The sequence below is a fragment of the Motacilla alba genome, chromosome 22 (assembly GCF_015832195.1).
Source record: "Motacilla alba alba isolate MOTALB_02 chromosome 22, Motacilla_alba_V1.0_pri, whole genome shotgun sequence".
Taxonomy (NCBI): domain Eukaryota; kingdom Metazoa; phylum Chordata; class Aves; order Passeriformes; family Motacillidae; genus Motacilla; species Motacilla alba.
This window is the reverse complement of record NC_052037.1, coordinates 1,398,221-1,425,583: the sequence shown is the minus strand read 5'-3', so window position 1 is coordinate 1,425,583 and position 27,363 is coordinate 1,398,221. Positions and strand designations below refer to the sequence as shown.

General features: G+C 48.3%; 1 protein-coding gene across 5 annotated transcripts in view; it reads right to left on the bottom strand.

Annotated features, from left to right (window-relative positions):
• The window catches only part of DPYSL2 (dihydropyrimidinase like 2), a 53,652-nt gene extending 28,676 nt beyond the window's left edge, over window positions 1-24,976 (bottom strand). The window contains exons 1-4 of one of the 5 annotated variants that reach the window (XM_038160236.1): window positions 24,837-24,976; window positions 23,780-24,149; window positions 10,300-10,388; window positions 8,875-9,059 (exon numbers count right to left, since the gene is read on the bottom strand). In XM_038160236.1, coding sequence (XP_038016164.1) covers window positions 8,875-9,059; window positions 10,300-10,388; window positions 23,780-24,130 — 625 coding nt within the window. In that variant the 5' untranslated portion in view covers window positions 24,131-24,149; window positions 24,837-24,976. Of the gene's footprint in view, window positions 1-8,874; window positions 9,060-10,299; window positions 10,389-13,536; window positions 13,960-23,779; window positions 24,161-24,532; window positions 24,619-24,836 lie in introns of those variants that run through there. The other 4 variants (XM_038160239.1, XM_038160237.1, XM_038160238.1 and 1 more) reach the window with 4 other exon arrangements.
• Between the last annotated feature and the right edge of the window lie 2,387 nt (window positions 24,977-27,363).

Sequence of the window (27,363 nt, the reverse complement as noted above, 5' to 3'; positions counted from 1 at the left end):
GGTTGGAGCAACCTGGGATACTGGGAGGTGTCTCTGCCCATGGCAGGGGGTGGGACTGGATGGACTTTAAAGTCCCTTCCAACCCAAAACATTCTGGGATTCCACGAACAGCCGGAATTGCCCATGGATCTGGGCAGGATGGCTCAGTGGGAGTTGCTCCATCCAGTTGCCACCTTCCCCTTTATGACAGTGTTTGCATCGCAGAAGGACCGACTGGTTCAGAGTCCTCAACTCTGGTCCTGGTTCCATGGCCTAATTCTACTTCTAAGAACACGTTGCACACCTACATTTTTCCCAGCTGCGCTACAAAGACTTTCCAAACTTTTTCCATTCACAGTGGAAAGAGTCTCTGCCCATCAGGTTGAAGAGTCCTTTGTAGCCCATCAGTAGCTGAACTCTTCTCTTGGGACACTGATACTAATCCTCATAAATCTTATCTGAAGTAAAGAAAAGCCTGCTGGAAAGTATCATTAACTGATAGCCACTCTGGAATGAGATTTTTTTTTGAAGCAATATTGGAATATTTGAACAGAGAATCCTGTGACACAGCCCCTGGCTGCTGAACTGGCCTTGCCTGGCTTTTCAAGGGCTCTGGAATCTTGCCAGGCCTATGAAGAGCCCCAGTTTGGAAGCACAAACCACTCAGGGTGTTGTAGTTTAGGAGCTTCCCCCCTTCCCTGCACCAACTCAGCCCTGTGCAATAATTTGGGAGGGTTCTCCAGGAACTCCTTCCCCAGCTCCTGCTGCTTGGAGGCTGTGCAAGGGAATTTCATTCATATGTAAAACACCACCATCGAGTCCCCCAGATTCCAAAAATATCCACACTGTACATATGTAGCTGCTTCTAGGGACAAAAGCAATGTGGTGGAAACACACTCGGACAAGTAGCCAAAAGGGAAGCTTCCAAAAGCTGAGCCCCTTTTGGTGGGCTCTGAAAACCAACCAAAGCATCTCCCAGTTCACATTTGCATGTGAAATCTTCAAGTTCCTTCTTTTACCTACAATAAGAAGCCAAAAGCACTTCCCTCTGGATCTGCAGATGTCAAGTGGGAGGGACAGGGATTATCTCCTTACTTCCAGTGCTGCCCACACCAGCTTCTCAGGCAGCTCTTCACAAAAATAATCACTTTTTATTTATGATATGAGGCTCTAGGTGAGCTTAATTAATTTGAATTAAAACCACAACCCCTCAGCAACAAAAAGCCACCTCCCATTATAGATAGCCAGCAACCAGCATGGAGAAATGGAATGACATTCCCATTGTCACAGAGATCCCAACACCAACTGCAGGGTACCAAGGGAAAGAAAGAGCTCTCCCAGAAGCCGTAACTTGTAAATGTCCATCCCTGCATTCCTTGCAAACACACGGGGCTTCCATGGGAGTGAGGGCTGTGAATAGATGCAGGCACAGCCCCAAGATGCTAACAACTGGCAGTTCCTGAGTGCAGTTAAAGTGTGCCAGACAGGAGGAGCTCATTTGTATTCCTCAAACAATTCTCCCTCTCACCAGAAACATTAAAAAAAAATCCAGTTTCTAAGAAACAGATGGGATCTACGAACTCTAAAGGCACTGGGGCTGAAGGAAAGAGGGGAAAAAAGGCGATGCTGATCAAAGACATCAAATCCCACTCCATAGGCAGCACTCCAAATCCATCCCAAGTGGGGATTCTTGCAGTTGGTTACAGCCTTTGCTTTTTTCAGGCTCCACTTGCTTCCCTCCCATGGCACACAGAGCTAATTTCCCATGTGGAGAGCTGAAAGGTCCTGCCTGACCACGACATTTTCTGCTGAGTCAAGCTCACAGGAAGGCAAAAGCAGCCAAGGTGTTAACACTGGTGAGGAGGTGAAAATTCCCTGCCCAGAAAAACAGGCCAAGAAAAGAGCTAGAGGTACCTCTTCCTGCTGCTCCTCTGAAGACCTTGTCAAGACTTGAAGGTGATTAAGACAGTTTATCTAGCAAGGTTTAACACACATGCTCTGAAAACCTATCACAAGCAGCTAGTGATGTTATAAGAGGCGAGATGGGTAATTTCATTTTATTTTTTAAGATTTTTTTTTTCCATCCACAGCAGACCTGGAGGAGCCAACTTTTACACCAGCCCCCATGAAAACATCATGTACATTTTCCATTGATGTAAGTGGCTGGGTGAGACACAGCACATCAGAGAGATCCACTGGCTCTTTACTTCTGTGTCATCTCTAAGGCCTGCAACTTGGGGATGAGAGTACTGGACAAAGAAAGCATGAATCTGGGGATTTTTGGGACTTTTCACAAGGGCATGTAGTCAGAGGACAAGGGAGGTGGCCTTAAGCAGAAGGTTTACACGACGTATTAGGAAGAAATTCTTTATTATAAGGGTGGTGAGGCCCTGGCTCAGGTTCCCCATCCTTAGAAGTGTTAAGGACAGGCTGGACAGGGCTTGGAACTATCTGGGTAGTGGAAGGTACCCTGCCCATGGCAAGGGGTGGAACAAGATGATCTTTAAGGTCCCTTCCAAAGCAAACCATTCAGTTATTCTGTAAGAAAAGCACTTCAAAGCAGCTCTTCACACAAAAGAACTCTTCCCCACACAGGGGGAAAGCAGCATCGTCGATCCCAGCATTAAATGGAATAAGAGGCATTAGTGCTACGGCATCAACAGACAATACAGGTTAATTTCTCCTCAAATAAATCCCTCTTTTTGGATGCATGAAAAAATCTAGGTCAGTCACATCTGCGCTGTCAGAACTACTGCCACTCCCGCACTTGTGTGATGCAAACTAAACCAAGCTCCAGCACGTGTGGAATTGATTCCATCCCCTTCTTCCTGCACAGGGAGAGGCGGGAGCAGAATGGGTCAAAACAAACAAAGAAAGAGACCCCTCATCTGCTCTTTAAAAAAATCAGTGCTACCAAGAGGCAGAAGGATGGAGAGGAGCAAGGGAAAGGATCCCCAGCAGCTCAGGGGAAGGAAAAGATGGGAAAATAGGGAAAAATCTCCTGACTGACTCAAAAACAAACCAGGATAGACTGCAGAGGTTTCACAGGACTCCAGCTCAACACCAGGGCAAATGATTTCACCTTTCAGCACTGAGGGTGGATGACAGCCAGAGTTAAACACCTCACCACATCACAGGTCTCCTGCATCACCCCAGACACAGCCACACAGTCCCGAGTCCCTGTGTGCTCCTCACAGGAGCCTGTTCCTCACAGCACAGACAGGTGGCAAACAATAGCTACAGCCCAAAGGGTCAAAAAACGCCCCCTCAGCACACACAGAAACACATCTGAGCTCTGCACAGCTGTTTCCTCCTGTGCTCTCTGGCAAGGGACATCAAGGACTTGGCAGATCCCCATGAGCCCCCACTGGAATCCCCACCAGAACAATGGGGGATCCCATCCAGCACTGCTGGGATGCTGGGAGCAGAGCAAGCCCTGGACAGAGGCTGCACAATCTGCTGCAGGCAGAGCCTAATGGACTTAGAGGGATTTAAAAGCTCGGGAAGAGAAGCTCACACCAGGGAACTGCCCAGCTCTGCTTACAGCCCCACTTTCTCATTAAGGATTTTAAGCCTGCCCTGAATGAAAGGTACAAACACAGCAGCAGGAAGCTGGAAGCTGGTGAAGCAAAGAGATTTAGGGTGAATCAGGGCCAAGGCTGGTTTTGGGGGTGTAAAAAGGGCCAAGGGGAGCTGGAGAGAGGAGGGACAGGGCAGGAGGGACTCTGCACCTCTGTGTGGCGATGTCATTATTCCAGTCACAGAGAGCAAGGATTCCCACTCATAGAAATCCCCAATAATGTGTAGACATTTTCACTACGTTTCCAGAGAATTGAACATTTCTTTGGGGCAGAAGAACTGCCGCCAGAAAGAGAAATGAGTTCCAGAGCCAGGGCAGCCCGTCTGCAGGGCTGGTCCCAGCGCACAGTTCCTCTTTCATCTCTGGGTGCAAAGAGAAACAAAACTGGGGCTGGTGCCTGTGGAACAATGCAGTGCTGTGTACACACAGCCAGGGACCTGAGGAGACACTGCAGCTCTGTGGTTGCTGCTCTTGGATGCAAAACACTTGGTTTTATAATTCCAGCTCAGCCACAAGTCCCTGCCTGACCACTGCTGCCACCTCCTTCTGTCTCTGCTTCCCTCCTTTTCCTCTCACCATTTAGACTCTAGACCAGCACAGGACTAACCCTAATAACACAAAATAAATGCACCCAGTCAGGTAGAAGAGAATTTTATCTCCACTGGTGGGTTTAAATACCACCCCACACCCTCATCCTGTCTAAACTCCAATTTAAGATGAGACTATCACAGAGTCTGATCTCCTTCAGGGCATTCTCTGTCACACTTAGATCAAAACCCAAGAGGTGAGGAATCATTCCTGACTAGAAACATCTCCTTCCAGCAAGGTGGTGATCTTCACAATGACCTGGGAGACCTGGTATCACCTCACTTTGAGTTTGATTGTGGCTGGGCTGCTCAAACCCCTGCCATGTGGCCCACAGGAGCTCTTTAATAGCAGGGTCTGGAATTAGGGAGCCAACAGCAGCCCATGTGAGGCTCCCCTTCATTTCCTGAACTTCCCAAGACACACAGGCTCCCCTCCCCAGCCTTCCCTCCCCATGTCATTAGGATAACTGCTGCTCATGTTCAAAAGGCTGCTGGCTTCCAAGCCACCAGGCCAGAAAAAGCTATCATTTCTCTCACTGTAATTTCTCTCCGTGATTATAACAGTGGTTGACTGAGTCAAGAGAGGCAATGTCAGCATGAGATTTCACCCAAGGACAGCAGATACCAGAGAAGAAGCAGAGTCTGGGAGGAGGGGCTCAAAAGTGTGTGGGAGCTGGCCTGGATGGATGGAGTTCTCACTGGGACATTAAACAGGCTCAGGGATCAGAGAGCCAGTAAATATACAGAGCTTAACTTTTTCATCCCTTCTGCAGGGCTGGGAGCAGAGAGAGGCAATCCTGCCCCTGCAGGGGGATCAGGGGGAGTGTTTCCACTGATTTTGACGGGGATTTCACCCATCACAGTTAATCAGCAACCAAACCATCAACAGGCTCCAAGAGGCCACCCTGCTCCTACCAGGGATTCTTCCTCCTCTAACAGCTCCAGGGACTGGCTTATATCCTGGGGTATTAACCTAGCTCAGGTTGGGAAAACAGGGATGCAAAAATAGGTGCGTCTTGTGCAGAGCCAGGCATTGGGCTTTGGGGATCCTTGGGGACCATCCCTTGCAACTCCAGATGGTTTGGGAGTCTACAAAAAAATGCCATTTTAAGCTCACCAAAACTTTAGCCTCTTGTAAAGGACAACTTCAGACAGAGTCCTTTTCCAAACCTCTGGAAGGACTGTTCTCTTTCCATGGAATACAGGAAAGTTTAGGGAAGCAACCAGAACAGGTTGGAGCATATCTAATACTCTTCTCTCCATCAAAATTCTCTGCAGAGCATTCTGGAATTCTCCTTTCAACTTAATGCCCAAACACTGCGTTCTGACATTTCAAAAGGGCAAGAATCCAAGTTTTTTTTCCCAGAGCAATGCTATCCTAAAACCCAGAGGGAGGGCTTTTCAGCTAACATACCCACACCAGTATTTTTCTAAGGTGGGGACCAGAAAAAGACTGTGCAAATTGTCACTGCAGAAAAACAAAGATATCACAATACGTCATTTCAGGCAAAACCAACTCTGTTTGTTCCTCTGTTAGCAAAGTCAGCTGGAGCCTTGCCTTTGGCACTGCAGAGGGGAGAGACAGAAGGATCATAGCTGGAATTCCTGCTCAGATGGCCTCAGGGGAGCCAGCAGAAAAAACAATCAGCCCTAACTCCTGAGCGGAGCAACCTCGGGAGGGCTCAGGAAAGCAAGGGACAGAGAGACAGAAGAGCAGATTTGGATCCTCACCCCCAGCCCCTTTTCCCTGATCAGCTGGGAAGCCCTGGGTTTGAGCTAGATCTGCTTCCCACCAGGATAAATCTCCCCTGGTGCCACAAAAAACACACCGTTGTTCCATTTGACACCGGGATCCATCTGATTCCCCCTCCCTGATGCTGCAGGGATGAATTTAGAGGGGAACAAGCAAATGAGGACAGGGCTTGGAAAAAACAGGTTACATTCCTGTGCATTCCTTGAATGTGTCTGCCATGAGAATTAAAGGGGCAACATTGAATTTGATCTGAGCTGAAAATTAGGTTCACCAAAGCAGATCCTCCAGATGAATTCCTGGCACTGCAGATCGATGCCAAAACTCACCAAAGTCAGAATTTCACCCACAATTTTTATAAAACAACCATCAGTGGAAACCTATCCAAGGTTCTTGGTTCCATTTCACTGAAAACTGCGTGCAAAATAAGTATTTCCCTAAAATGATTGTAAAGTAAACAGCCTTAAAGTGTCCTCCAGCACAAAAATGTGAAATAAATTGAAGCATGAAGCTAAGGAAGCTGTTTGTGTGCCCAAAGTGAGGGTTATGCATAGAGCAGAGAAACAGATGGAGTAAAGGTATTTGTAAATAAATCATACAAAGTTTGCTTAAAGCACTAATGAGGAAATTGGGTGGTTTTTTCCCCACAGATCTCACACCCAAAAAGGTGTTTTTCCTAAAAAAGACTGAAGAACAGAGACACAGCTGGATGCAAGCCCACAGGAGGAGCACATTCCCTTTGCAAAATCCCAGCATTTAAAACATACAATGAGATAAAAGTGTCCTTTTCAGGTTGCAATTTGTGATATTGTGAATCCAGTTCACTAAATATTGTCCTCTTAATCATAAGATTAAAAATGTTGCCATCCACACAACTTCCACCTGCTCTGGGGAAGCCCAAGGGCCACCCACCAAGAAAGTGTTGACCAGAGCTTCACTGTGGAAGAACTTCTCCAAATGCTGTAGTTTTGCTCAGAGAAACAGCTGAGCTGACACAGGGCAGAGACTCCAAAGCTTCGAAGTCTACTCTGGATCATTCATCCTGCTTTCCGCTGCTCCAGTTGCTGATTCCCACCTACCAGAAATGTCTCTCCATCATCCTATTTAGTCCAATTAGTCCTTGCTGCAGTATCAGGAAGATTTTTTTGTTGCTCAGAGATGATTTTGTACTTTAGTGTCTTTATCTGAGATACTCAGGATGGTAAAGTTTAATCCCTAGCCTCCTCTAAATGGTTTGCTCATGGTCATAATCCAAATTATGCTCATTTTCACACCTGTAAAAGGAGAAATTGTAAAATGGGGTATTGTCCTCCCACCTCCCTAACCCAGAAAAGGGTTATATTATCATTAGTGAAGTATTCAGGTACTACAGCCATAAAGACAATAAATATTTACACACATAAAGGATTTCTGAAACAGGAGGCTCTGCAGAGGCAGAATTAGGCATCCAAAGTAAAGGGCTACTCCATAAAAAATTTGCCAAACCAATTTCTACTTTCAAGAAGTGCCACTAAGGGAAACAGTGCTGCTGAAAGGTCACATGCAGATGACAGAGAATGTTATTTTGATCTAATTCAACTTAACAAGGAAGAACAAAATGATAATTCAAGTGTGAACTAGGTACTCTAACAAAGGAACAACCAACAAAATAAAGTCAATGAACTGAGGCTGAAAATAAAAAACCATTTCAGTGCTATTGATTTAAATTGACAGCAAAGATTTGAAGGAGAACTAGGTATTAGTGTGCACAAAGAGACCATCCACAGCCACATCCCCTGTGTAGGTGAGGTTATCTTCAGACACAAACCTCACACTCTGAAGTGATAATGTTATGAAAAATAATTTCCTGAGTTATTTTAAGATTATTTCTTTGAAGCATCAGACTAAGACCTACTTCCAGCCTCCTGTCAATCAATTCAAGTCCACCCACCAGGCCAGGGATCAAGGACTGCTCACAGTCACACTCTGGGAGATGAGGATGTTCCAGTCCACACAGAGCTTGGTTTGAACTGAGGAGAGTTAAGCTGGTTCCTGGCTGTGCCTAAGATCTCTTTATACCCACGGACTGGACCATAGACACTAATACATGTTCTGAAACAGCTTTTATTTCTCTGTACCTGAACACCCTTCCTGTGGAATGGCAGCACCTGAGAGTACATGAAAGACTGTGAGATGCTCAGATTTTGGATCACTTCACACCTTTATCCCTCATTCCTACATGCAGCAACAGAGCCTGGGACACCATGGCAGATTTTTACACCTGATCAGCTGCCCTGCAACAGTGGGGCTTGTTTTTTTTCCTCTGGCTCAAACAAAGTTACAAGCTTATGACTATGACTTGCTTGTGGAGTTTTAAGATCCTGCGGCCAACATAAGCAAGGACAGATAGCCTGGAAGTCATTCCTGAGGCATTTTAGAGGCAGAAGGGATTAGATTAGATACCAAAAGTATCTAATTCTGCCTGCCAGCACAACAGTCAGTCTGCCTGTCTTTTTTGAGGTATTTCTACTTCACAATTCCTCTCTTTCTCCAAAGGAGGAGATGAGCCCAAGTAGAGCTACACTAACAAAAAACCTGGTGGCTAAAGCAGATCCTGAAATAAGTGGCCCCATTTTCAAAGACACACTGAACACTCGCATCAGGCTTCTGAGTGTGAGAAACACAACAGCTATCTCACCACAGACAAGGGACCAAGGCACTCTCAGCCAGAGGTCACAGAGACACTGGTTCCAGCAGGAGCAGAACCACAAACCTGCTGAACTCACACCACCAGCAAGGGAAGAAAATGAAATGAGTGACAACTGCAAGATGGGGAAATCCTGGGGTCCTGCTTTTCCACCCCTATTCCCACAAGCTTTTCCTGGCAACCTGGCCAGACATAACCCACTGGTTCAGAACAAGGTGACTCCCAAAGCTCCCGTTCTTATGTGGGAAGGAGAAAAGCCCAGCTTTGCTGGAAGAGGAAAGCAGGCACTTACTGATCATGGTGGTGCCCCCAGCCAATGCAGCCTTGGTCCCTTGGAAGAAATCATCAGCAGATGTCATCCCCTGCTCTGGCATCTGGAACCGGGTGTGGACGTCGATCCCTCCAGGAATCACCATCCTGCCGTGGGCCTCGATGGTTTTCACTCCCCCTGGCACGATCAGGTTCTCTCCTATTTGCCTGGGGAAAGAGGTTTTGAGGAGCAGGTCAGGCACACCCAGGTAAGCAGCCTGTAAACAAACACCCCTGTGCTACTTAGCCTAGCTGCAGCTGTCTTTTTCCATATAAAGCAGGGCACAGGATCAGCACACACGAGGCTGAGGGTGCTTTATTCTTCCCATGGAAGCAGTTGCCTAATGGTGAGTTAAGTGTGCAGTTCCGTCAGGACTTTGAGATAACGTTAAAGGAAAGAGAGGAAGGAGCCCCTCTGGAAGGGGCTGTGCAGGTCATGGATGATCACTGCACCCAACACAGCTTTCGGGGGCTGGACTTTTTTAAAGCAGCAGCCCAACACTTGATTCCAGCTCTCTAAAAGCAATTGGTTTGGGAACACTGAAAGAATTTTTGTTTCTTTATTTTCTACCTTCCTCTCATATGTAAATATTACAGAGTCCCTACACAAACATAAATTCAAGCAGATATTGGTTACCAAATTCCTGGTGAGACCCTCAGAGGTCTCTCAAGCCCAGCTCCTCACAGATCTATTTTTAGCAGTGCAGTAGTGGATGCAATTAATTAGCTGTCTCTGGCTGGCTCCTTTAACTTTTAACCTTGATTGAAAAAGCACATGTGCTGGCTGTTTAGCCAGAACAGGAAAATTCCTTGTTTGTAACCTCTGGCTTGTCTGTTTTTTCCTAGGAGTAATTTTCCAAAGAAATCTGTAACACATTTAATGTGCCAGGAACACATGTTCCAGGCTTGAAAACACAGAAAGAGGTCTGAACCTCTTCCACTACAGGCTTCTTTTTTACTTGAAGGGGGGTTGAAGTGACCTCTGCATCACAGACCCAGAGAAGTCAGCACTGCAAGAGACTTCCAGAGGTCACCTAAGTCCAGCCTCCAAGTCTAAAAGAGAATGGTGTTAGGATGCTGAACTCTGAATTCAAAATATCTGAAGTCATAACTCAGTGAAACTTTACAACACAGATAACTTCAAACACATGTGTCATCTCAGCATGGGGCTGCTCTCACGGCTAAAATTAAGCACATGTAAGTACCTCCCTGGAGCCAGCAGGGATTGGGCCCGGTTGTTTATTTATTCAATACCCTGCTTTTAAAGCTCCTTCATTAAACACCAGGATAGACGTGGAAATATTCATTTTTCACTGTAATTTAATAGATGTCTCCAAGATTAAGCTATTCCAGCCAATCTGCAGTGCATTTCTGTACATACCCAATCCCACCATGAGGCTTCACTTACTTTATCAACCCATCCTCCATGTAAATGTCTGCATAGAAGGACTGGTCGTCATTAACTATTTTACCACCTTTGATCAAAAGACGATCGCTCTACAACAAAAGAAGCAAGCACAAGACACAATTATTCAATGGGAGAGCTGACAGTCTGCAGTGTCATTCCAGAGATGAAAGAGGAGGGAAGGCAACAACCTCTGCATTATTCACCAGCACACATCAAAACACGAGTCAACTGCTGCACTTTCAACTGGAAAGATAAAATGCTTTATTTCATCTGCAAGGCCTTTCATCACTGATGATCCAAAAAAACCAAAATATCAAAATGAGGAAAGAGCTGGATTCCAGTGATCTTATCTACTGCAGCAGCTTCACTCCTACCTGAAGCCTGCCACCATCACCTGCAGCAGAAGCACTAAGTAATACTTGGAGGCATGTGTTAGAACCACATCTCTTATTTTTTTCTGCCTTGGTTGTACACAAAATTTCCTATATGCATCCACACAGTGGAGTCACTGCTTGGCTCAATGTGAGTCAACTGCTGTCAGGGAAATGGCCCAAAAGTCTGTTGCCATGGGTTACACAACACAAACAAACTCCTTTGGTCCACTTCAGTGATGTTTCAAGGCAGTGGATCCAGAGCACCACTGCAGAACCAGATGGAAATATGCACGTGTTTAGCAAATTGGGGTTAAGGGAAGGATATACAAAACAGTTATTAAAATATCCTCAAATTAGAAGACAGTTTGGCAGGAACAGGAAGGTAATTATAAGAAGGCAGCTATCGGGTAGTGTGATTTTATCCCAGCCCAGGTTACAGCCTGCTTCTGTGAGATTTTACGTCAAAAACAAATGCTGGCTTTTGTGGTATTTTTTGGGGGGTGGGGACAGGGTTTCCAATAGTCATAAACAAGAGTGAAACCCACTGCAGAGCTCCTGATGGGAAGGAGAGTTAAAGTGGCAGCTACATCCCCCTGGTTCCTTCATTCCTCACATCACAGTTACATTTTTACAGCAGATGAATATTTACAGCAAAGCACATACATGCTGTGAATCTTTGGTTTAAACCACACCTTTGGCCCTCAGATCTGCACTTGTACTTGCTCTGATTCTTTTTTCCCTTCCCACAGAAACACCTTTGGAAGATAGCAAAGCAATACCAGCACAGCCAAAGGCTGGGGAAATCAAAAGCTGGACTTTTAACTCAGAGGAGCCATGGACTTATAGAAAATATATGTAAGAATTTATAGAAAAATACATATAAAACAGTGACGGGGTGCTCAGGGCCCTGATTTTGAAGTGCCAACTCCATTCACTGAAAGAAGGAAAAATCAGGCATTTTCCCAAATTCCTCATAATAAAACTGAAGAATTGGAGCACCCAATTCTCAACTGACACGGCTCTTTTAACACCAAAAGGGCTCCAAGAATTGCATCAGACACTGATTTATACCATTAGATCCATCTTTTGTATCACTGCTTAACACCTAGGAGATGTTAAGTCCATCTTCCTCCTTTTCTGCTTCTCCTTCCTCCTCCTGCTGCAATGGAGAGCTCCCCTGGATAATGCCACTGATTTCAAATACAAAGAAACCCCCAACATTTAAATTTAGGAGCTGCTGAGTGAATTAATGTGTGGTGTGAAAAACCCACTTGTCTTTCAATGCCAGCCTCTCCAGCAAATTGTCCTACATGTTTATCATTTCCAGAAATACTGCAGTGTTGATGCCCACCTCCACTGCAGGCTCCTCGTGCCTTAAAAATGGGAAGGCTTGGCCATGGATGTCACCAACAGCCCAAGCCTTCATACACTGGGCATCAATTAGGGAAGAAGAAGGGGAAAAAATATATGTAAAGTGGCCACAAAAACGCAGCCCGGAACATTTTAATGATGCTTCTCGCAGTAACCAGGGCTGCTGCTGGGCTCTAGAGAGGACTCTGAGATCAGGACGAATCCTCCTGCTCATCTCAACCACCTTGGAGACAAAAGCACACTCAGCTCTCATCCCTGCGAGGGCCTGCCACCAAATCTGTGTCTATTCAGCAGCAAAATCAGGGCATCCAGACATCCATTATCCTCCTTTTTCCAGTGTTAGCCTCGGCTGATAATCCCAGGTTTGCACAACAGTAAACAGAAGCAGAATGATTTTTCCTACTCCTTTGCAGGAGGATTGAGTGCACAGAACATAAATCAGAGCGTTCAGCCAGAAGAAAAATGCGTCATGCAACTCCTGGCCCGCGTCAGGGATTCAGCAGGAACCTCCATCACCCTTTAAACAGAGGCAGCTTTTTAAACTCTTTACCACTGGACTCTTGGAGGCAAACTGATTCCCCTTTCCAGAGGAAAAAAAAAAAATTAAAAAATTGCACCATTTAGCAATAACCATTTTGTACATCCCCTGCCTTCCTTAAGCACTGCAATTGTACAATCCAGCGACTCCTGCCCAAACCCGACACGTCAAAGCCCCGTTTCAGAGCTCCTTTCCCTGCCCCCGAGGATGAGGAAGGAGGACGGGGAAGGGTGTGTCCGTGGGGAAGGTGAGGAACCGCTGCCAAGGATGAAAAACTCCTGTGTACAAAAAAATAGGCAGCTCCAGCAGCCCGTTAGTCGAGGATATCTTACGTAACCAAAAGTTGGTACCTCTGGATCTGCAATACCTGCCCTAAATCGGCTCCCACAACAAGGAGACCGAGGGAGGGGTTTATATAACGGCTCCTTCCCTGTTCCCCCAGGACCGCACCGAAACCTGCGCCTTGCCAGAAGCTTCCTGGCGAAGAAAAGACTATCCTGGAAAATGCCCAGCGCCAGCCCGGCAGGGACTGGGGTCTCGAGCTGATGCCCTCGCCGGAGCCGCCCTTCGCCGGGCTGGGGCAGGCGTGGATGGAGCCCCCGGGAAGGCACCGAGCCCCTCCTGGGCACACCCCGAGGGCTGGGAGAGCCCCTTGGGGCACAGCCCGAGGGCGGGGACCCCTCCCCGGGCACAGCCCGAGGGCGCCGAGCGCCCAAGCGGGGGTCCCGATGCTCTGCCGGGCCGGCGCTGCTGCGGGGCGATGCCGCTGAATCCGCCCCCGGCCGGCGCTCGGCTCCGCCGACCCCGGCCCCCCCGGCGCTGCAGCACAGGAAGCGCCGCATTATCCCTGATCCCATTATCCTGCCCCAGCCCCGCATCGCTCCGGCACACAAAGGGCTCCATCCCCGCGCACCCCTCCCCCTTCCCGCCGCTATTCCCCTGCGCTCCACTCACCGTGATCCGCGGAATATTTTTCTTCCCCTGATAAGACATCTTGGGAAATCAACCCCCGATGTATTTATTCAATAATGTTATATGTTTTTAAAAGAGAAGCGCGGCGGCTGCTACACCGCTATTGTCTCCCGCGCAGCAACTGCTCCGCAACCTCCCCTTCACCAGTATGTAAATCAAGAAAAAAAAAAAAAAACAAACAAAAAAAAAAAAACTAAAAAAAAACCCCAAACAAACAAACCAAAAACCAGAACAAAAATAAATCCCCCGAGGCTAAATCACAGCGATCCCAGGGAAGGGGAGCGGTGGGGGGCGCGGCGCGAGAGGCGATCGGTGCTCTCCGCAATGGCAGGAACGGGAGAGGCAGCCAGCCCTGCGCGCCTCCCTTTCTTCCCTGCGCCCGGAGCCCGGCCCAGCCCGGCCCGGCCCAGCCCAGCCCAGCCCAGCCCGGCCCAGCCCAGCCCAGCCCGGCCCGGCCCCGAGCGGCGGCGGGGCGGGAGCTGCGCATGCGGCCCCCGCCGCTCCCGCGCCCCGTCCGCCCGGCGCGCTGCACCATTGGCTGAGTGCCCGCGGGGATGCAAATCAGCGGCGGCCTGCGCCCAATGGCAGAGCGGGGGACGCGCCGCAATGCAAATGAGCGGCAGGAGGGGCTGCGCGGGCCCGGCGACGGGGCGCGCGTGCGGGGGCGCGGAGCGGGGGGGCGTCGGGATGTGTCGGGATATCTCGGGATGTGTCGGGATATCTCGGGATACACGGACCGGAATCCATCAGGATACACCGCCCGCCCGGCCCCCCGCTCCCACCGAAACGCTTTCCGGGGGCCCCGGGTTAGTGAAGCTGCAGCTGGGAGGGGCAGCCGCGGGGCTCTGCGAAATGACCCCTTCGAGGGATGCGAACACCCCGTTTTATTCCCCGCAGGGGCTGCGAGATCTCCCGGGAGGAGCGGGAACGACCCCACTATTCCCGGGCGTGCGGACACCCCCGTGCATCCCCCGCTGAGAGTGTACCCCATCCCGGGAGGAGCGGGAACCATCCCCCATTCCCGGCGCTGCGGACAGCCCCCCATCCGATCCCCCGCACGAAAAGAGCAGCGGATGCAGAGGATGCCTGATGGGGACCTCGCTGCTTTCCATCTTCGTTGTCCTACCCCTCCCTTCCTGGCGCTCCCAATTAGCAAATGGGGCTGGGGGGGGGGGGGGGGGGGGGGCGAGGGGGGCGAGGGAATGAAGATCTGATGCCACTATGCCACTCCCGAAGCTTTGTTTTCCCAGTCTGCCTTCTCTCACACCTCGTCCAGAAAATGCAGCCCGGATCCAACCCCCCACAGACACCTGTGGTCACTAACCTGAAACCTTAGTGCCAGGGAAATGTGGGCTCAGAGCTACGCACCCGGGCGTGGGGGTCCTCTCCATGGTCCCTCGGGCCATTCCTTACTACTCCAGTGCTGCCAACTCCGTGTTCCATGTTTCAGTCACACTTGGAGTCAAATTTCTCAGTCCCTGAACTCCATAAGCTGGTACTTCAAGGAAAGAAATGCATTAAATGGCATAAATATCTCCTCATTGTTTACAATGCACCTGTCCCAGTGCAGGGAAAGGAGGTGGGATATGTGGCCAAGCAGGTTCCTCTGGCATCAGCTGTGCTGGGGTAAGATACAACACGATTTTTGGAGAACTCAATACCACAAATTCACTTCTGCTTGAAGATTATAACTAATAATTAATGGTCAAAGACTTACCTTCTTCCCTCACTCACGATGAATTTCACATCACACAAACTGCATCTTTGCCGGCCACAAAACTGTGATCTCTACATACCCAAACACACCGTGCACAGCCAGTAAAAAACAAAACCTTTGGTCTAGGAGAGCAATAAATCATTATATAGACAACATCTGGTCAAACAGACTCCTATCAGGACGTTTTATGTTCATTTCTTCACAGGAAGCTCTAAGGAATATAGGGAAGTAGTTTTTCCTGGGTATAGGTAGGATATCACACAACACTTAAGGAGCTGATATGTCAATCAGTTAATATCCAATTAGTGACAAATGAAAAAGTGGCTCATTATGACAGTGACAAAATGATTAATTTGTCAGGCTGTAGGGTTTATTTTGATTTAATGGTTAGAATAGACAACCCTGAATGAATTATCCTGAGCCTCTGATGTGTGCTTGAAGAAGTTTTGAAACCTTAGCATATTTTTGCTCAGACCATGGCACCAGGAATCTACATCACATCTCTAAATTTAGACAGTGCAACTGTTCCTTTGTTTTTCTCTTTGATGCTTGTTTTCCTCCTCAGTTTAATATCTGAATGGTTCCATGCCTTTTATTTGGAGGTAGGAGAGTACCAGAGAGGAATCACACACTGCCCAAGGTTGGGAGCTGGTGCCCAGGCCTTGGGCAGTGCATCACCAAACACACCTAGAGCCCATCTCAGCTGCCCAAACATACCTATTTCAATTTTTCTTTTCTTATTTTAAAATGGCTTCCTACTGCACATGGGCTAAATTCAGAGCAGCACTTCTTGAACGTTGAGTATTCCATAATCATACATTCCATAACTTGGATCCAGCAGTGACTAGGGTCAGAAAGCAATAACCAATCTTCAGGTGACACTTAGCTTGTCTTTCTCATCACCTTGTTGAAAGAACCTAAGTAATACAGAATGAAATAAATTCAGAGATTAAAGGGCTGGAAAACATCTACACAGCACCAAATTTTTAAAACTTCCATGATTTAGGACTAGAAATGAGCTCCCAAGCATGTCTCTTAGCTCCATTACAGCACACCAACATGCCCCAATTTTCTTTGCTTTTAACAATGAGCTAAAACGTTGTCAAAATACGTAATTTTTAAATTACTGTAGTTGCAAACTGGCTTATTTAGCCTTGCTAAAAAAAAGGTAAGGAATGGAAATTGCCTATTGTATAATCTCACATGAGGGGAGGGGAGGGGAGGGGAGAAGAACTAATGGCCACTGCTGGGATGAGAACAAGTGGGGACCAGCCTAGAATTACTTAAGTGCATCTTTTTGGTTGGTTCTGATAGAACTTGGAGCAATCTGGTCCAGTGGAAGATGTCCCTGCCCATGGCAGGGGGTTGGAACTGGATGAGCTTTAATGTTCTTTCCAACCCAAACCATTCCATGATTCTCTGAGTAATTCCTCTGGTAAATCTCTAGTTCCTGCATAAATTCCCCACAAGTTAAATGAAGAAAAGTAACTATTTATGGAACATCAGAGGCAGGAGTTGGGTCCTTTGTTAAAAGAAGAGAATTTAACTTCCTCGTTAAATCCTGGCAGGGCTGGATCCAGCCCTGCAGCCCTACAGCAATGTAGGATATTTTGAGAAGTGATGGGAAATCTGGGTAATGCTGATGCACTTTGTCTTCCACAGGTCTCTTGATGCACACAGGGGGCTGAACAGGATAAAATTAAAGGTGTCACAGCAATGAGCACTGTCTAATCAATGCTAATAAAGGGAAGGACAAGAGTGTCCCTGACCCATGCTCAGGCTTCAGGTATTTGGGGGAATACTGGCCAGGATCATCAGCAGCCCTTCCTGCCCACCTGCTGCAGCACCTGTGGGGCTCTTGGCAGCAAAAACCTCTTTCATGTTTAAGGAACATTTATATGTCTAAATTTGTATCCTGCAGAGGTCTAGAGGGAAAATGGCCCAGGAACATGAGAATCTTTGTGCAGTGATAATCTATGCTAAAATCATCAAAATAAATCTATGCTGAAATAAATCAGCACAGGCATCAGAGGAAATCAATTTACATCAGCTCTGAATCTTAACTCAGAGATTCTGTGAACTATCATAAAGCAGTTGGAAAAGAATTTTATTCCCACTGTGGAGTTACTGGATGGTTGGGAAAAGAAGTATTAAAAATAGTTTCTTCTTCTGGGGAATTTTAGTGTAATGGCAACAAAGCCCACAGAATTTCTGCAACACCCAAATTGCTTCTACTCCTACTGAATACTTGAAGGTGTGTCCACAATGGCATTTTGAAATTAATGTCCACAATGGCATTCAGGAAATTAAAAAACCTGCAAATGGAAATATCCATTTTAAAACTTAATGAAAAGAGGGATCAGAGATGGATTTAAATAAACTGGACCAAAAGAGCTTTCAGGAGTTCACCCATCAGGCCCTAATTTTCTGTCATGGTCCTGCCAGTGCCAATTGTTGCATCAGCTCCAACTCTCAATGATTTTAAAGGACTTTTCCATGGATCCAGAAATGTCCTGCATCCTAGGAAGTGTAGGGAGAATTAAATCCAGGCTGATACATGGTAGGAGGACTTACATTTGTCCTTCGCAAAAGATTATGAAAGAACTGTCCTTTATTAATCACTGTAAGTTAAATTACTGAGGGGAGTTGTACTTGACAACGAGCATCGCCTGCTTTATTATCTTAGAGGAAAAAATTAAAATTAAGAGTCATAAGGTAGACCGTGGGGGTCAAACATTACTATGATGAGGTAAAAATCATACAGCTTCTCAGAGAAACAGCCTGATTTTTTTTTTTGCATACAGACTATCACTTTTTTTGAGGGTGAGATTCCCTTTCTATCCACACAAACAGGTCAATCAAAATGTACATTTGATCTGCAAATAAAAAATAACCTTCCAATTGATTTTCTTTCTTTTAATATCCAGAGAACCCTTCAGGAGGCTTAAAAATAGCATTTTAAGAAGGCTGTTAGTGTTGGAGCGTGTTTCTCAGAGGAAATGTCCCGAGTACCATGATATGAATTATCCTTAAACAATCCCAGCAATTAAACAATTCCCCATCATGTACCCGGGAACGAGCCAGGCTCTCTTCAGGGTTCTAGACAGGGATTGCTCTGTCAGGGGTTATACAATTCACAGAAAAAATGTGCTATTCTCTCCAAACCGCTCGCAGCCGCATCCTGCCCTGACCTGCACCACAGCTAAATGCAGAATTTCTGGAACAAAGGCATGGGACATCCAGGCCTCACTGTCACTGCCTCTCCCTTTCATCCTCTCGCACCCCCAGGCCCATGGGAAGCATGGGTAGGTGCTAAGAAATGGCTGTTTTCAGTGATTGTACAGTTTTTTAACATTATAGTCTCTTCTCCTTCCCCAAATACCTACAGGGCAAAGCATCAGGCTCTCAACTACTGCTGTCCCTCCCTGCTTGTGCCAGCCAGCTTTGCCTTCCTCTGAGGTGCAGGATGATCATGACTCAGGGAAAAAATGGACTTTTGACCTGTATTCTCCCACCCTGAGAGTCATCCCTGCTCTTTGGGAGGGAATCACAGGACAGGACGTTGATAATCACACAGAAGTGCAAAGAGGTTTGGGTTTTGGTAGTTTTCTGTTCCCAAATGCTGTTGTCTTATAAGCTAAGAGAGTTCATGAGGCCACATGCCCACATCCCATCTGAACTTTGTTGACAACGTCATTTTCCAACTTTACAACAACATCCCAGGAGATACACCCAGATTTGATGTGCCACAAGACAGATGCATGATACAGGGAGTCAGACACGGCCCTGCCAGTTGAAAGTCTCAGGCAGACCCTAAATGACTGCTCAGCACCTACTAAAACCAGATGGGGCCTGTTAAAGGGTGTCCAGGGAGGTGGCATAAGGGTGGCACACCAAACTGCCGCTCCCATGTGCCAGCAATTGCATTTATCCCTTGGGATGCAGCCTGTATAAGCTCCAAACTGGGAGATCTGGCTCCAAGTGTTTAAATTTTCCCATCCGACCTTTAACCCAAATAATCCATTGGCTCTGTATAAAAACCCCTCGTTCATTCCTGCATAGAAGTGTGGTATTAGTAAATTCTGCATATAAAACCACTTCACAAGACCTCCACTGGATGTATAGAACAGCAGCTGTGCAGAATGATGGCTTTGAGAAGAAGTTAAGAGGATTTTGGCATTTTTGCTCCTCACTGTTGTTTTTTTTTTTTCCCCACAAACCATCCCGACCCATTGGAAGAACATGCAAGTCATCCTTCCTTATGATTATTTTGCCAAGCAATGATTGTCGAAACAAGGCTAGAAAAATTGCAGGCATTGTAACAAATTAAACTCAGGACTGCATTTCCAGCTGTCTGGAACAGCTCCTTTGTTTTAGACAACAGTTCCATTAATGTTCCAGAGTCTGTGATTATTTGAGCTCTCAACAACATCCTGTTATTCATTATTTCTCTCCAGGAATGAACAATCATGATCCTGAGAGCTTTGAGGTTTTAGGAAAAAGTCCAGTCATGTCACAAGCTTCATGACAATGTTTTGCAAGTGAGTCCTCTCCTATCAATTCCAAACTAAAAACATTTTCCTACTGTCTGTTTATTCATTGTCGTTATTTGTTACAATAGGCTTTGTTGGGTTAGACCAGCAGTTTATACACAGTGCCCTGTGCTTCCCAAAGGATCAGGAACTGTTTTAAGGGAGGCAAAAAAGGAATGTAAAAGTGCACAGGGGAAACACCTGAACCACTGGAGTAACAATGAGATGGCAAATGAAGGAGATATCCGGGATCCCAGGTTTTGTACTGGTGTTGTAGGGTCTGAGCAGCTACTCAGGCTTTGTCTGCAAACCAGATTAAAGCCCTTGTGATCTCTCTTGCAATTAAACCTTGCTTTTCTTTATAGATGTTCCCTAAAATACTGTCTCTCTCCCAAAAATGTCAATAGGTGAGAAAGACAGAAGGAATAGCAGTTACAGATATGGGAAATCTGAGAAATACACTAGGAGAAATGGCACAGCTCAAGCAATCAATGGCCAAAGTTTTTTAAACCCCAGATGAATGCCCCTGTCTCAAGACTTGTCATGTAAGGAAAAGGGGACTATTGCCCTGGGATGCCATTCCAGCAGTCCCTGCTCGGACTAGGAACCTTCCAGCTTCTGCACTGATACGAAGCAGAGCTGATGGGCAACAGAGCTGGGGAAGGGGCTGGAGCCCCAGGAGAGGCTGAGGGAGCTGGGAAGGGGCTCAGCCTGGAGCAAAGGAGGCTCAGGGGGGCCCTTGTGGCTCTGCACAGCTCCTGCCAGGAGGGGACAGCCGGGGGGTCGGGCTGTGCTCCAGGAACAGGGACAGGAGCAGAGGGAACGGCCTCAGGCTGGGCCAGGGCAGCTCAGGGTGGGCACAGCAGGAATGTCCCCATGGAAAGGGGGCTCAGGGTGGGCACAGCAGGAATGTCCCCATGGAAAGGGGGCTCAGGGTGGGCACAGCAGGAATGTCCCCATGGAAAGGGGGCTCAGGGTGGGCACAGCAGGAATGTCCCCATGGAAAGGGGGCTCAGGGTGGGCACAGCAGGAATGTCCCCATGGAAAGGGGGCTCAGGGTGGGCACAGCAGGAATGTCCCCATGGAAAGGGGGCTCAGGCCCTGGAACTGCCCAGGGAGGGTTGGAGTGCCCATACCTGGAGGGGTCCAAAGTAGGCCTGGACATGACAGAGCTCTGGGCTGGGGACATGGTGGCGATTGGGCAAGGTCGGACCTGATGGTCTTGGACGCCTTTTCCAACCTGGATTATCCTGTGGGTAAATCCCACTCCAGAAATTGATCTTGCAGGTGCACAGCAGCTCCTGAGAGCCAGGCCAAGGACCTCTTGCCTCATTTAAGGAATCCCATATCTGAAGATTATGTTCTTGGCACATCCCAGTGTTGGGGTCAGGGCCTCAGAGCACTGAGCAGGGCCCAGACACTGAACCAGCAGCTCCAGAAACAGGAACAGCCCAAACAGAGAAGATGAGAAAGTTCAGATGGGAAACAGAAGTACAGTCAGTTCTCCAAGGCCTGGCAGCTGGAAGCAGCAGAGCTTGGCTCCGAGCTGAGCTGCAGACCTGTTGAATTGGCCACCAGAGATGGAGCTGCAAATGCTGCTGGAACTGAGGCTGAGCCTTCCTGGTGCCTCCAGAGATGATCTTAACCCTGAATTATGAGGCAGCACAGCCCAGGGGCAACACATGATAGATGGCTGCAGAATGTCCCAGGCAAGACAGACACAGAGAGATTTGATTGCCCTTATCTTGCCCCACAAAACAATATATTGCAATTTAATGTGGAATATTGCATCCCCTTTTTTCATCCTCTTGACAGTTGAGACCTCAGAGAAAAATATAAAAAATAGCTTGTCCATATTGCTTTGTTAACTATTTCAAAGGGGTTTAAGACAAGATCTCTCTATATGTGACAGAAAGGATGACTGAGTTTTAAACACATAAAGCCAATTTTACTTGCCGAGGATTTAACCATTGATTCAAGCTATGGATGCAGTCAGCTGGAAAACCAGAGCTAAAACATTCCTGCAATAAATTCCCAATCCATAGCATGACATTTATCCCAAGAGACTTCACTTACCTCAATGCTCAGCACCCCTCACATCACGATCCATTGGCTTCAGTGTTTAGTAAAGCTAATGGGAAGCAACTCAAGTGTTTTGTACCATCTCATTATTTCATTCCCTCAGTTAATATTTAGACAATAACCTTTAAAGTAGAACCAAAAACACACTTAAAAAACATTATTAATATTCTCAGTGGATTCTGATTTTGCACAATGTTGTACTTAAATTTTTATTATCCTGGTACCATTTAATCAGAAAATAATTTATCTTTTCAGGGTTAACATATATCCTGCTTATACTTATGTCCCACAGGACATCAGATTGTCCAAAATTAGGTCTTAAAATATCATGAATTGCAGAACCTTTGACTCCCCAAGATGAAAAAGACCTTTATTCTTGAAATGCACCTTGATTGGTCCAACAAGACAAATTAATCATGGAAAGTGACTCCATTAGTAGACACTTCAGCATGATCAGAGTAAACTTCAGGCATCTGTAGTGGCAAATTTTTGTTTGGGTTTGGGAAACCAGGTGTGGAGCAGTGTGGAGTACATCCTCCTCCTCACTGGGGCTGGTGTGTAGGAATTCTGAAAATCTGTGCCTGCCTTTGTAAGCTCTTTGTGACAGCAGTGGTTCACATGTGGAAATATGGCTGGATGGAGCCCTTAGGTCACTGCAGCAGGGGCTGATTTGGGGAGCATGAGCCTGTAGTTCATTTTTTATAACTAATACATTTGATTAATTTATAGTTTTGTATTACCTTCAGTAATACTTCACGTTTCTGAAAGCAGAAGAAAGTAGTGAGCAAGCCTACATTCTGAATTCCAGGCAGATTTCTGCCCAGCATACACAATCCATATCAGATTTAAAAACCAGAAGGCACATCCTAGGAGCAGCTTCCAGAAGAAAGGGCTGCTCTATACCCACTGGGAGACTACTCAGAGAAACTCCTGCCCTATGCCAGGAGTTTAGCAGGCTGCTGGTGGGTACTTCATTCATTCATTTCTGCTCTCCCAACCTCTGCCAGCACTGACAGAGGTGTGCAGTGAGTATTTCCTGGCTCACAGCTTAGTAAAGCTGGTTTAAATCGATCTATTGAGGAAAGCAGATGGCCATGGTCAGGCAGATCTAAAGGTTCAGTGGGTTTTGCCTCTGGAAGATGGGCTTTATTACACCCTGACAAATCCAGAGAATGAGAAGTATCTGCAGCAGTCTTAAAATCCTGGGAGGAGTTCTGGGTTGCTACGAGGATGCCACATCCCTGTGAAAGTCACAGATCTTCCCGAGTCAAAAAATCCCACTGTAGCCCTGATGAAATCCCAGCAGCCCTGATGAAAATTGGCATTGACATGCAGCTCCCAGGCGTCCTCCCCTGGGCGTAGGGGCAGGAGTCCCCCCTAGAAGAAGCCTGCAGGGATTTGATCCCGGTGGGTGGAGGCTCATTGATGTTCTTTTGCTCACAATCGCGTTTCTGTTCCGTGAGCTGCATTCCCTGCCTGGGTGGGGCATTTCCCTACCTTCGTGCTGGGGGAATCGCCTAAGAAAGAAAAAAGTCGCTGTTTCTCCCCAGGCAGGAGGGCAGGGCGGGGTGTTTGTGAATGCGGGGGGGGGGGGGGGGGGGGGGGGGGGGGGGGGGGGGGGGGGGGGTTTAGGGTCTCTTCTTTCTTCTTGTGCCCCCCTCTCGTACACCTGCAGAGACCACGCGGACAGCGTTCGAGCTCTGGAGCGAAGGCTCTGCGGGAGATGCTGCTGCCGAGGGGAAGGCACGGGCTGCCACACGGATGCAGGGGACATAAAAGCCAGCGGCTGCAGGTGGAGAGGGTCCGTCCTCTCTGCAGCCTATCGCGTGCCCGAGTTCACCCCACACAATATATATATATATATATCTATCTATCTCTATATATATGCACCCACCTTGTCATTCAGGTTCTGCAGCGCCTCCTTCCCCGTGGCACTCCTGATCTCCACCTTTCTCCCGAATTCAACAGATGGTTCCCCTCCCTTCCCGCTCTGCTTGGAATAAACGGACTGAGCATCTGGACCCAGGTGGGCGACATCCTTCTGCTTTGCCACGACTTTGTTACATCCGCGGCCCACCGAGAGCGAGTCGAAGTCGATGGTCTTGTTCTCCAGGGAGCCTTCCACCGGGCAGAACATGCCACAGAATTTTTGCCGGGGCTTGGGACTGCCCGAGCCCAGGTTTTTGAAGAAGGCTGGCACTTCTTCTTCCTCGCCCTGCCGCCCATTCTGCTTCCTCTCAGCCATGGCTGGGGTGGTCTCCCTGCTAAGGGGGAATAACAACAGCGGTAACCAGGAGGATCCTGCACACACACACACACACACACACACACACACACACACACACACACACACGGAGAGAAGAGGTGGGGAGGGGGGGAAAGGAAAGAGACAGATCTGGGTCCTAGAGATACGGCAACATCAACTGCAAAGGGCCGTGCCCGGCAGGTCCCCTGCCCCCATCGGCACCAGCCAGCCCGTGGCTCGCTCTCTCTCTTTGATGCAGCGCAAAGTTGAAGCAAGGATGGGGCAGATCCTGCTGCAATAAAGGGAGGAGGCTTCAAGTTCCCAGCATCCAGATGAGGAGGGAGGGAAAAGGAGAGAGAAAGAGAGAGAGAGAGAGGGAGGGAAAAAAAAAAAAAAGCTCACTCTGCAGCAGAAACTGAGGACTGCTCCGGAAGTGATGCGAATGGTGAACTGGCAAATGGACTCGATCAGGTTGGAGCAGCAACCCCCTTCACACCCACCCTCTCCCCCTCCCCTTCCCCGGCGTGCAGATCTCGCTGTTCCAGGAGGCTGATGGGGACCGGGCACCTCCTCCCCTCCGGCTGCTCCCCTCGCCCGGGCAGGGCAGAAAGGGGCTCTGCCTGTGTCCCTTCCTCCCACCAGCCTGTTCCCTGCCTCCCCCAGCCCAGCAGAGGTGGAGTGCTCCGCGAATCCCATTGTTCCTCACTTTTCCCACCGCCGCGGAGCCGGAGGGCGGGAGCAGCTGGGATCGCAGCTGGGTCAGTGGGGCTCAGGAGCAGAACGCTGACTCATCTTCTTGGGCTTTCGGGCGTCGCTGGTGCAGACCTTCTTCAGGGGGGAAAAGGGCTGATGAATGGCACTGAAGAGAGGATGAAAAAGAGACACAGATGGGAAAGGGATGTGGGAACCGGGGGAGAGAGGAGAACGAGCTGGCAACCGAGACTTACCTCCAGGAGCCAAAATTATTGACCTTGCTCGTCAGTTAAGTCTCTGCAGTGCCAGGAGATCCCGGTTGCTCCCTGCGGGAGATCAGGGGTGGCAGCCAAAGGTGGCTACGGCTGAGGGCAGGTTTCCAGAGGAGGAGACAGAGCAGCCCCGCGCGCTCCTGCCCCTGGTGACAGCGACCCTGCGACAGGGGCGAGGGGAGGTGGGGGAGATGGGGACAAAGGGGACATGGGGGCAGAGGGCAGGGAAGCGAAAGGGAGATGGGGGCAGAAGGGAGATGGGAGCAGAGGAACGCCGGGAAGAAAGGAGAGATGGGGTAGAGAGAAGATGAGGGCAGGGGGGAGATGGGCAAAGGGGAGGTGGGGGCAGAGAGGAGATGGGGGACAAAGGGGAAATGGGGGATGGAGAGCAGATGAGGGCAGAGCGAGGGTGGGGAGCAGAGCGGAGATAGAGGGTGAGGAGAGATGTAGCGCAGAGGAGATGGGGAGGAGGGAAGATGGGGGCAAGGGAGAGGGGATGAGGTTAAGGGAGAGACGGGGGACCCGGTTGGTCCCGGCTCGGCCACCGGTGCTGTCCCTTCAGCACCACCCAGAGCCCGCCGGACTCTCGCAGCCCCTTCGCTGCTGGGCTCCAACCCAGCTCCTGCTGTGCATGTCTGGCATCACCTGGGACTTACTCCCCGGGGTTTGTACCCAAACGAGCCGCTCACAAGGTGGAGGGAGGTCTGGGGTCATTCCCGAAGGGCTGGTTCAAGCAGAGTCCACCAGACCCTGTGAGCCGGGGAGACCCCTCGGAGACCCTGGGGACTGGGAGCAGAGCCCGTCTGATCACAAAGGTAAGAAGTGCAGTGCACAATAGGTCGAACATGGCCGTCTCCACCTGATAATACGTTTTTCATGTGTGATTTGGGGCCTTTAGGATAATCCATATGCAATATTTGTGCGGGCCAAACCCAATGGCCAGGCTGCTTATTCCCATGCATTATTCATTGTAGGCATCTTTGCACACGCATGCATTAACTGTTAATTGAGAAGCATCTGTGTCCAAATGGCTACCAAGCACCTTTGCAAGATTTAAAAAAAAAAACAAACCTAAAAACCACTAAAATAAATAAATCAAGGTGTATTTAAAAATAATAATCCCAGAGCCATCTCTCCCTGCAAACCACACCCAAATCAAGGCATTTGTATCCAAAAGGTGGAAAACCACCAAAGCCAAGGTCACAGCTGAGCAAAGCCCAGTAATAAATGCACAGTGAGGTGATAAAAGACTCCAGACTAAAAGGAAAAAAAAAAAAAAAAGAAAAAAAAAAGCCTGCAGCTTGGCCCTGAAGGATGAGGATGATGTGCTCTGGTAACTAATGAAGGAGGGGGGAATCCAAAGTCAGGGGCTTTCCAGGGAAACAGCCCCACCTCCTTCCCCTCCTGGGATCATCCCTGAGGACCCAGCAGGGTTACAGCCATGCTGATCTCAGGTGCTTGGTTGGGGACTGGAGCCCAACAGATGGTCCCTCAGGTACACACAAGTGCTGTTTTATTTAAAGTTTATAAATATTAATTGCCAGACCACTGCTGATCAGGCAGCACTGGAGCTGCAGTGAGTGTTGGTGGAGGCTCCAGCGAGAGGAAAGCCTTGGAGTGATTGTGTTGACACGTTCTGCAGTTTGCTGAGATGAAGGTAGTGGCTTTCAAGGACAGCCTGGAATCCCGCTCATTCACCCCTTGGCACAGCCCTGGAAGAAGCTCAGATGGCCACAGGCACAGGCTCTGTGGAAGGGTGGGAAGGATCTGTCAGGAAAGCCCGAGGCTTCGTTTCCCTGGGCAGGGATCCAGATGGGAATGAAATCCTGCAGACAGGACTAAACCTCCAAATGTCTCAGAGCTGGTAAAAGTCACTTCCAAAGGCTGAGTTTTCCTGCTGTACAGATCTGACTCTTTTACAATAACCCCACCACATACAGATAACCTCACACTGAATATCCATCTCCAAGTGCTTCTCCTTTCCACAGACACTTGAGGACACACTCAGCAGAATTTCAGTTATTTGGGGTTTGTATTTCCAGCTGGGCTTATGGCAACTCTGTCGAAGACCTCACCCGTGTCTATCGATCTGCTGAGACTCTGGCTGGTTTCTCGTATCAAACCAAAGATGGTTTGGTCACCCAGAGGAAATTCAGGCATTCAAAAAAATTACTGAACTGCTAAAAGACATCCTCCTTTGGCTTTATTGGCTTTATTCTCCTTTTTGGGTATTTCACAGTGTCTGTCTACTAATTCTGTTTTTATGGT